The following is an 11,224-nucleotide window of genomic DNA, read 5'->3' on the forward strand; positions in this document are numbered from 1 at the left end:
GTCCCTTTCTGCCACTCTGTGCCCAGCCTGGAGCTCCCCATGGGGTTGTTGTGGCCAAAGTGCAGGACCCGGCACTTGGAATGTTGAACCTCATCCCCTTGGGATCATCCCAACTCTCCAGTCTCTCCAGGTCCCTCTGCAGAGCCCTCCTGCCTTCCAGCTGATCCACACTCCCCCCAGCTTGGTGTCACCTGTGAATTTGCTGATGATGGACTCAATCCCCTCACCTAAATCCTCACTAAAGATATTGAACAGCACTGGGCCCAACACTGATCCCTGGGGGACACCACAGCCGCCATTTTGAGGCAGCCCCGTTCAGCACCACTCTCTGGGCCCGTTCCAGCAGTTCCTGACCCAGCACAGGGTGCTCCTGTCCAAGCTGTGGGCTGACAGCTTTTTCAGGAGGATGCTGTGGGAGACGGTGTCAAAGGTTTTGCTGAAGTCCAGGCAGAGCACATCCACAGCCTTCCCCTCATCCACCAGGCAGTCACCCGATCATAAAAGGAGATCAGGTTGGTCAGACAGGACCTGCCCTTTCTAAACCCTTGCTGGCTGGGTCTGATCCCTAAAGATCTGATCCATTGCACACAAAGTTTCTCTGTTAAGTCCAGTGATGTCTTTCACAAATCAGCCACGCTTCCAGCTGCTCCTCTTCCTCTCCAGGATTACCTGATCTCCAGCTGGTTGGGATCTGCACAGTGCAAAGATCATCTGAGGACTCGTCTGTGGATGTGCCAATGAAATCAAAGTTCAGGCAATTATGTGTCAGCTTCAGAAGCTGCATGAGCAGCCCATGCTGGCTTTCATCATTCAGATTCAGGTTCTTCCCAGAAGCCTAGAAAACACATTGGGTTAAAATAAAGTAAAAATTAAACAGTTAAAAAAAAAAAAGAAAATCCAGGTGGCAGCTGAGTTTGAAGCAGCAGTTCAACTTGAAGCAGGATGTGGCAATCACAAGGATCAAATGCCACAAGCTCCCTCATCCTTTCACAGCCAGCATGTGTATTTACATGCTCAGTCTTTACATAAGATGGATAAATAAATAGACAGCTCTTGCTTTATCACTTGGCTTGTACCTCACAGGAGGAAGGCAGCCAGCTTTGCCAGCTTGCAATTATCCTGTGAGATTCAGGAGATAAGGAAGTTCTTATTAAGGTTAAACAGAAGAATACATTTTCTGCCTGACAAGCACTCAGCTGCAGGGAATCCTGTTGCTCCACCTCACCCTGGTAGGGAAGGAGAAACTTCCCTCTGGGTGCAGAGATGATCTGTGTCAGCTCTGGTTACAGGGGACACATGGGCACTCTCAGGTAACACAAAGAACCCAAGGGACACAAAATGCTGGGTGCTTTTTAAACACAGCACTCAGGTCTGAACACCAGGGCCAGCCCAGGCTCTCTGCCCTTTGGATTCTCCCTCCATGCTTGAAAAACTCAACTCCTGCCAGCTTGAGTCAAACAGGCAGTGCCAGTGGTGGCTGGGATGTCACCCTCCCTGTCCCCACTGTGTCACCAAGACCCTTGTGGGGCTGTCTAAATGCCCCCTGGTTTAGGGATACCTGGGTTTCCTGCAGCCCAATCCTTCCCAGCCAACAGGATCCCTTTGGAAACTTCTGCTTCATCTACACAAACCTGCCACAGCTAACTATGAGACACACACACCCACCCCAAAAAAAGACCTAACTTGGGTTGTGGGTGTTTAATCACAGGAAAAAAAAAAAAAAAAAAAAGGATGTTGCATGAGACAACAGCAAACATTCCCACCTGTTTTTAAAGCACAGCATCCCCAGAACCAAAAGCAAGGTGATTTAGGAGTTAGGGTGGAAAACAAGAAGCTTCCTCCTGGGAGAAGCTGTGGCTGCCTTGTCTCAGGCAGCACAGGGACAGGACAAAAGTGTGGGAGCAGCTCTGGGGACAGCAGCTTAACAAGGGCTGGTTTGTGCCCCCTGGCTGAGCACCAGCACTTGAAGTTTCTCCCAATAAATCTGGGAAGCTGTAAGGACCCTGTGCCCTGCCTGAATCTCCCCAGGAGCTTCTTTACACAAAATTGGAGGAATCTTTTATTTCTGAGACCTCTCCTTGACCATCAAATGCACCTGAAATGAGCCAATGAATCCCAAAGTTGTGGTACAGGGGGATGGGGAAGGCTGAGCAGCACAACTCTACAAACCTTGCTTCCTTTAGGAACCAGGAGGAGAAAAAAAAAGCTCCAATTACACCCACATATCCACCTTTATCACTGACAGAACCAGAGCTGCTCACTCTGGAATAGCTTTAAAATAAAATTTCCTTTTCACTCTTTCTGCTATTTGTCAACTTTGACACTTCACTCAGCTTGAAGGATAAAAGTAAAACTAATCAAATCTGTGCTACTGCTGCTCAGCTTACTGGGGCAGACTTTCTCATAAGAGGCTATTCTTGCAGACACCATTAGAACTCCAGATTAGCTTTTTAGAAAAGAAATCTGATAAAGAACCAAGAGTTTTCCTTAGATCATTTACCTGCCTACAAAATACATATGTGCTACTTCAACTGAAAGAAAAACTGCTTTTTTGGGGGGTAAAAATCAATCCTACCAGCACAGCATTGCTGCCTTGGCCCAAGGGAAGTCTTTTTCAAGCAAGGTAACTCCTGTGTGACAATTAAAACAAAATAAAAAGCTGAGGACCACAAGGCAGCCCAAGATTTCTCATGCTTTAGAACATCAAGAAGAATCTTTAGCCTCCATCTACCAAACTTATCCTCACTAACATTTTTTCTCTCACCCTGTGGGTTTTAACCTGGGGTTAAAACAAGAAACAAGAACCTATTTTGCAGGAAACCTCTCTGCCAGTTCCAGTAAACCAAAGGCATTTAAGATGTAAAAACCAACAGCTCATCCCTTTCCTGATGGTTCAAGACAGAGAAGTTTAACTCAAGTCTCATAGCCTAGACACAGATGTTCAATCAGAACTGTTGAAGAGTTTTATTTCTCTGTTTGTGGCATGTTTTTTTGTTTTTAAACACAAACCTAAGTCCAAGCCTTCCTGACAAAGAAGCCCAGAGCTCTGAGCAGGAGGAGAGCTACATAACCAAGCCTGTCACCCAACACACAGCCCCCAGGAGGGATGACAAATGATGGGTTCCTTACCTGCTTCAGTAAGTTGCATGACAGTGTGAAAATATCAAATAAGGATGAATCTCTGAAGGAAGAGGCTATTTTCCTGTGCTTGGTCAGTGGGTGAGTGGTATCCGCCTGAGCAGAGAGAAAAGCAGAGCTTAGAGCTGATGGGCAGAGGGGGAACAGGACCAGCAGAACCCACAGGAATCCTTTAAACACTGGGACATCCAGGTGTCCCTTCCCAGAGCAGCTTTTCCATGGATGAGATCCCATGCTGGCTGGGGAAAGGACTTTCCACCTTTGAGTGAGCAGCAGGGTTGGGTTTATTCTTCATTTCACTCTCTCCTCCAACCAGCAGGATTTTCAACAGCACTACAAGTCCTTTCAGAAACTTGAAAGGCTGCTTTTTAAACTCCTAAGGAATCAAAATCCTACCTGAAGCTGCTGGGGGCAGACCCATGGTCAACTACTACCACTTAAAGAGTTGCCCTCCTGAACCTGCACAGAGGAGAAGAAACCTGGAAGGAGAGTTACCCAGGGACTTGGTCTGTGACAAACTCCAGGTCTGCACCTCTTACCCTATCAGCCCAAAAAGCTGGCAAAAAGACACACATACTGGTTTATACTGGAAGACACACATACTGGTTTATACTGGGATAACAAAGTCTCTGACTGATGGGCCAGCACAACTTCTGTCACTTCACAAGCTGCTTTCTAGGAAAAGTGAAGCAATACCTCACATTCCTGCTATTTATTTGGAATTTCCACTTGCCCAGGATGAATTATCTGATGGGCAGCTGGTTATCATGGGATGGGCTCATCTTGCAGCCCAGTGCAGAGGCACACAACCTGAAGCTCCATTTTCTCTATGCTTTTTGTTACTTTCTTTTAACCTTAGATATTCACCCATCTCACCCAGTCCTGCAGGAACCAGCTCTGAGCTCTGCAGACCTCACTGGAACCTTCCCACAACCCCATGGAGCAGACAAACCCTCTTGTTTCTTACATCCCAGGTGAGAAAGAGAAACCTGGCATCACCCAGGAGCTGGTGGCAGATCAGAACTGGTCCTAAGTTTGTCTGAATTACCATTCCTCAGCTCCTGCTATTAGATTTCAGGGTCTTTAAGAAAATGAGCATTATTTTCTCCCTCCATGGTTATTAGAAACCTCGTGGTAAACGTTTCCTTTTTCTTTATCATCACATAGCTTAAATCAGTGGATTTCTACAATGCAGTGGACACTCAGTAGCCCTGGGCAAGTCTGAGCAGTACTTGCAGGATGAAATCTGATCTTTCAGAACACTTACTAGCACTCTCTTCTGTTTGTTCTCTTAGCTTTTGGAACAAAAGCTTTAGTAACAGAGCTCTGGAAAATTCACCTCTCATGCAATGCAGTTGAAAGTTTAAAATAAATAAAAAAAAGCCTAAAGAGAAGCCCCAGAAGGGGGTTTTGGGTATTTTTTTTTGCTATGTACATGTCCATGACCCTGCTCAGACGAGTGGGCATGTTGGCAGATTTATTATTTTCCAAGTAATGGCAGTTTTAGGCTTTCCAAGATGAGTCACTCAATCCCTCCCTGTGCATCTAATGGCACAAAGCACATTTAGGAGTGAACAGCAAAGTGTGGCAGATTTAATACCCAAGATATTACAAAAGACTTTTTTTTTTATTTGTCTTTAAATTCCTTGTTTATTTTGCTATCCACCTGTAGAGGCTGAGGCTCTGGTGACAGTTCCTGTGCTGGTTGCTCTCCAAGCAGAAGCTGGAGCCCTGCACAGAGATGCTGCCAGACACATCCTCATTTACAGAGGTAAACAGATTTATTTTCAGCCTCAGCAGAGATGAACTCAGGGTTGTACAAAAGCCTGGGCAAGGAAATCAGCATTAACAAGACTTGGCTTGAGCATCAGGAGGAGATCTGTGGGTTGGGATTTACTGATCAGGCCAGGCTTGAAGAATGGAACCAATTTTGGGGTCTGAAAGGTATGGAGTAGTCATTCAGGTTACAGCAGAGGGAAGTTCAGAAATGCTGAACTTCATCAGATCCAGCAGAAGAAATTGGGGCTTTGCCCTGGCCAGGAGAAAACCTTCTCCTCCATTTCCAGTTCTGAAAACAATTTGTAATCATCCTTCAGCTCCCACTCAGGGATCTCTCTGTTCCAATGCCTGGATTAGTCAATAAAGTACCAAAAAGGAAAGGTTAGTTTCCTTAGCAAAGATATTAACATAAAAACCAACACCCAGCAGCTTGGTTATTTTAGCAAAATTAAGAGAAAACCAGCAGAACTTGAGAACTACCTGCTGGGAACATTAGGAGTTTTAGTGCTGAATGAAAAGGATGTTTTAAAACCCTGCACAATTTGACAACTCCTCCTTGTTTCATCTCTGTGGTCAACCCAGAGCAGGGAACACTCCATTCACTTCTTGGCACAAGAATGCTGTGAGCTGAGCCAGAGCACAGGGACTGACAGCAGAAGGTGCTGGGGACATCCCTGGGGCTTTGTCCTCACACTGGGAAGGTTTGGCTAATTGCTCAGCTAATTGCTCAGCATTGCCCTGCCCTTTTTCATCTCTGAATATTACATCCCAATGTGAGAGAAGATGGGAGATGGCAGTGAAACAAAACAGTTCCTCAGGACAGAAGGGTTTCAGCATCTTGCCACAGCAGTGACTGTGAAAAACTAACAAACAAAAGCAGCCACAACACCCCCTCCCCACTTAAAAAATAAAAAAAAAAGGAAAAAAAAAAAGAAAAAAAACCCCCATAATCCAAACAATGCACAGACACACAGCAGGACACAACAATATGAATGAGAAAATTGGACACTTACTTCACTGAGGAAGGCTGTAGCACTTACTTGATTAATTTCATTCGTTAGTTGGGACAGGATTGTCACTCCTATGATGCAGTGCTCTACACTATCCTGAGGAAGGAAAGGGCACAGGGAGAGCAGTTAGAGCCAGGAGGCTTTCAGTAAGCTGCCCCATCATCCAAAGACCTTTCTGCTCGGAGGATTTTTAGCCATGTTTGTCTAGAAATGCTTCAGACCTTTGTAGTTTGGTGTCTGGAAAAAAGCCCATGAGCAACACCAAGCAGAGAGTTTAAAATGTGCTTTTAAAGTGCAAAAGGTTCTAAAGGGTTTGGTGAGATGAGGTAATAAAAACAGACTCCTTTACTAAAACATAAAAATGATTTGATCATAAATAAGAACATAAATAATATAAATAATGTAAATATAAATAATAAAATAATATAAAGACATAATAAATAATTTAATTAACATTTTTATTAAGCCTCAACTCTGGAAAGATTTAGATTTTTTTTTTTTTTTTATTTTAACACAGGCTATGGTAAAAGGTGTGGATGTTTCTGTAAGAGCAAGACAAGCACTGAAGTTGCCAGCTGAAAACTCTGGGAAAACTCTACAAACACCTTGCTTTGCACCTTCTGCACAACCTGCCCTCATCTCCTGCACCAAAACCTGAACGTGGCTGCAGTGGAGAAATTAAAAATTATTGAAGTTGGGGATTTTTGGCCATTTCTTCACTGGAGTCACCTCCAGATGACAGCCTGAGCATTTCCCTGGTGATATTTGGACAGAAGGCACTGGAGCAGCTTGCTGGTGCCATTTCTTTCAAGAAGTGGAGGCAGAAGAGGTAACTTGAGCAAAGGGGAGCAGAGCATCTCAAACTGAACACAGCAAGGAGATCTTCACACCATTTAATTAGGTTCCTGATTAAAAACTTGCACATTCCCCATGTCACAAGCTGGCAGAGAGAGGAATCCACTTCTGATCATTTCAGCTGAGAGCACCTCTGAGCTATCTGGGACACAGTTACCAGCCCAGAAAGGGAAATGATCTGAAATTACTTAACACTTTCTAGCTCCTGCTTCACTGCAGACATCTGAAAATGCCTAAAATAACAGGAGTTAGCCTATTTCCTGAATGCCCACAGACCACTGCTCCAGAACTAAAGCCTTATCCACATCCCACCTCCTTTTTCACACTGGCCATTTTGACCTCTTCTGCTCTCTTCCTCCAACTTCTGATTTTTGGGTTAAATTTCAGAGCTTCTAAATCAGCATTTACAGAGTTCCAGGACTTACTGATCTCTCTGGAAGGAAGTCTCAGTTTGGAGACAGCTGTGGATAAAGATATAACCTTCCACCTATCAGATGGAGATTGAAACCCTGTCCTGTGGTGACAACATCTCCAGGTATGACACCAGTCAGAGCTGCTGAAGGAACCTGGTAACAAGAACTTGGGTAACACCCTAGCCCTAAGCTGCCTTTTGTTGTGATAAATATCAATAAATAAATATCAGGAATGGTTTTCATGGACCTATCTCCCTTGTAATGAATAAAAACCAGGTTAAGCACTGCAGGTACTTCCCCTGTACACAACAAGCCCTCCTGTTTGCCATTCTGCACTGATCACCATGGGTGTATTTAAGTTTGGGATCCTGGCAGCAGAACTGTGCAACTGGAAGGCCAGAAGATGTGTCCTGCCTTGAATGCTCCTGGTGGCAGCTGCCAGGAGTAAATCCCTGCCCCACCAAACTTGAAATGACAAAAAAAAAACCTGACCTGTCCTGCCAGTTGTCAGCTGCTTAGCCTTGGTAGTCACTATTCAACCAACAAAAGCACAGATGAGACTGGAGAGAAAGTGCAAAGCAGTGGCTGAAAATGCAGCAACTTTCACACCCCACAAAGTGTGTGTGTGTGTTTGTGTGTGTGTGTGCACCTTGCACCAAAATCTGACCTGTAAAAACCTTGTGACATCTGTGATCACGTTCCTGAAGACATATTCATCCTTCTGACAGTCAAACCAGCCCAGCTTTGTGATCCTGGCATAGAGCTGGATGAGTGCTTGTGTGACAAACGTTGCCAGCTTTGGCCTCGTGGCAAGGTAGTTGAGCACATAGTTCCCTGGAACACAGAAAAGAGGTTGCTGGGGGTAAAACCTCAGCAGATGGAACAAAGATGGGGACACTGTTAGGAACAGCTTGGGGTTTTTTAACATAAAAATCAGTACAGTAGTGGGTTGGATACAGTGCTGATCTTTCAGTTATGCCTTTTGCACCGTGGAGGTGTGGAACAGATCTGGGAAGTGGTTAGGTGAGAGCTCCTCCCCACCAGCCTGACTTGTTTGGTACCATCAGATAAAACAGCAAGGAAAACTCAAAACATTTCAAGACCTTTGCCCAGGGATCATCATCTGCCACATCATTTGTAAAAAAGAAAGGTTAAAATTGAACTCAGACTCCTTCCTTGGAGCACAGGAAGTATCAGCCATGCTCCAGCAGAGTGCTGTGACCTTGGGAAACACTCTGAATGATATTTTGAAGACCCATCCAGGATTTTCAGCTTAGAGAGTCCTCAGAAGACACAAGCCCCCTGCATATCTTGTACTCCAAAAGAAATTTGGAGTATTTCTTTATTCACAAGACCACAGAGTCACCATTCCCTTCCACCTGGAATAATTCCGCGTGTTCAGCCTCGACCTCTGTTAGCTGGAGGTGAAGGTGAAAGGGAAAACCTTCTATGCCTTTCAGGGCACCCAAACTGTAAAGCAGGGATGAAAAGTCATCCACAAACATTCACATCATGAGCTTGGTTTAAAAAAAAAAAATAAAAAAAAAGGAATTGTACTCACGAATATCTATTCGTTGTTCCAAGGGCAAGGGGTTGTTTGTGCGTGACACCAGTTTGGTAAGGCATGTAGCTGCCAGGAGCTGGGAGTAGGATGACTGCAAAGGGAAAAAAAAACAACCCCACAAACAGAAGTTTACTGCACACTTCAAAAGATTGAGTAGCAATGCTGGATTTTAAGCTAATTGCCCTCTGGAAGTTTTGGGTTGCAAGGGTTAATTTAATGGAGTCTAAATACTCGAGATGCTAAAGACACCAAGTGAGCAAAATACTTGAAGAAATTCTTTAAGAAAGAAGGGAAAAGCTTTTAAAGAGCAGAAACAGCACTGAAGGTAGGAGTAAAGCTGCAAACATAGTTACCCTACAGGAAGTTACCTGGAAAAGACAATTACCCCTCTGAGCCACAGCACTCTGGGGCTGGACATTAAGGAGCACTTAAACCTTCCACTTGACTGCTAAATACAGGTTGAAATTTATTGCTTCCAGATTAGCACCCAGCCCACTGAACTGTAATCTAATTCAGGGACAAAAATGATGGCATTCAACCACCTAAAACCTCTGGCCATGAATTACAGCCAGGAAAAGGACAAATCTTGTGCATGTTAATGACTGTAATACAGAGCACTCTGCAAAGCTCAGTGTCCAAGGTGGAGGAAACCTGTTTATTCCAACATTCCCAAGGACAGCTGGGTGCAAAGTGAGTCTGGTCCCAGACTGAACAGAAAACCTCTTAACCCTCTGGCAAGAGATCACAGGCAGAGGATGAAATTGGGCTTCAGGAATTCCCCTTACAAATAGATAAATTTAATTGTCCTCAGGTAAACCAGTTGCTAGTTCCCATCAGAGGAGCTTCAGTTTAGCTGGCTCTGAACTCACTGGACTTCAGATTAGACAAAAGAAGTGAAACCATTAGCTTTGTGTAACTTTGCTAAGCCTATTAACTGTTACTCCTCTCCCTCCACCACCTCCTCCTGGAGAACTTAACTCTTTACTACAACCTGTTTATTGTTTCCTATTTTTGTGACCAAAACTCCAACCTGATGGGTAAGAAAGCTGGATGAGCATTCTGCTGAAAGTCAAACCTTGCAAGATCATGTGGCAAAATCATTTTAAACATTACCTGTGCTGGTACAAAGTAAGAACCAAATGGCCACTTCAAAAGAAGGAAGTTTAAAAAGTCAGGCAGGATTTACTCCTGGCATATTTTAAATCCTTTCTGTTAAACTAAGTCTAAAGCACATGATCTAATTTTCACTGTTTTAAGCTGATGGATTATTTTTAAGGCAACACTATAGCAGGGGTAATTTTCCAGGGAAACATTCCAGAAGAAACCCTGTTGCTTTTATCCCCTCTGACCCATTTTCTCCCCAAAGCCCACATGAAATACCACTGCCAGAATCATGTTTCCAACTTCAACCTTGACACGTCCAGGTGGCAGCCTGCAAAGAATGCAGCGAGGCCCCCAAGACACTCAAACTAACAACCCTTGGTAGGAAGCATAATTAACCATCAGAGCCAAGGCTTTTCTATTTATTTTCTTTTTTTTTTTTTGGCACAGGCTGCCCACAAACTGAGCACATGGGGCGTGCAACACAAACACTGCACGCCAGACCTTGGGGCTATTTCCCTTATCAATGCCCAAAATACCAAGGTACATCTTGGACAATTAGATTGTTTTACATACACTCCCTCTTTCTAGCAGCAGCTGGCACTTGCTCAGGCAGTCTGGGCTGTTGGTGAACTCAACCAAGGCTTTCTCTGCCTGGAGCCGTGTCGCGGTGTCTGTGGTCTCATACAGCTGCTTGCACAGGTTCTCTAGCTGGGCAAGGCTCTGGAACACAGGAAAACACATCAGTCAGAAAGCAGAGGTTTTACAGCTCAGGTTACACGGGCCTGTACAGAGAGAGAGAGAAAAAAATAAACTTCACTGTTTGTGCAAAAGAAAAACCCAAGGCAGAGTTTGTTCTTCCATCACCTGCACGCGTTGACTCGACTGACTCCCTGCACAGAAATTTCACACCTGAATTTCTTGCACCTGAAAAAAGGACCATGCTGTTTCCCCATTTTAACCTTTATTTCATTTCATTTTATTTCATTTTATTTAATTTTATTTCATTTAATTTCATTTTATTCTTTAACCTAAACTTAGCGTTCATCCAGCCCGAACACCCCACGGGGCTGATGAGGTCTGGAAAACCTCTTCCAGTTTGCACTGCCGTGCCCATAATCCTAACCTGCCTGCTTTAAACAGTGAAAAAACATCCTCACATCTATTTTTTATTTAATTTTAGTGTCAAATCCCTCCCAGGTTTGGTTTATAGTCCCTTTGCAGGGCACTGTCACAGCTCTCAGCATCCTGGGATGCTGGAGAGAACCCATGTTCCATCTTCTCCTTCACAGATTCCCAAAATAAGACCTAAACCCAATGAAAAATGGGTTTTTTCATGTCTTTTTAATTTAATGTCAGTGTCA

General features: G+C 44.3%; 1 protein-coding gene across 1 annotated transcript in view; it reads right to left on the minus strand.

Moving 5' to 3' along the window:
• The window catches only part of XPO7 (exportin 7), a 32,420-nt gene extending 21,816 nt beyond the window's left edge, over positions 1-10,604 (minus strand). The window contains exons 1-6 of the mRNA XM_008501414.2: positions 10,437-10,604; positions 8,757-8,850; positions 7,863-8,029; positions 5,958-6,023; positions 3,130-3,234; positions 670-835 (exon numbers count right to left, since the gene is read on the minus strand). Of these exons, the coding sequence (XP_008499636.1) occupies positions 670-835; positions 3,130-3,234; positions 5,958-6,023; positions 7,863-8,029; positions 8,757-8,850; positions 10,437-10,604 (766 nt within the window). The remainder of the gene's footprint in view (positions 1-669; positions 836-3,129; positions 3,235-5,957; positions 6,024-7,862; positions 8,030-8,756; positions 8,851-10,436) is intronic.
• Between the last annotated feature and the right edge of the window lie 620 nt (positions 10,605-11,224).

The sequence above is a fragment of the Calypte anna genome, chromosome 22, assembly GCF_003957555.1.
Source record: "Calypte anna isolate BGI_N300 chromosome 22, bCalAnn1_v1.p, whole genome shotgun sequence".
NCBI lineage: Eukaryota > Metazoa > Chordata > Aves > Apodiformes > Trochilidae > Calypte > Calypte anna.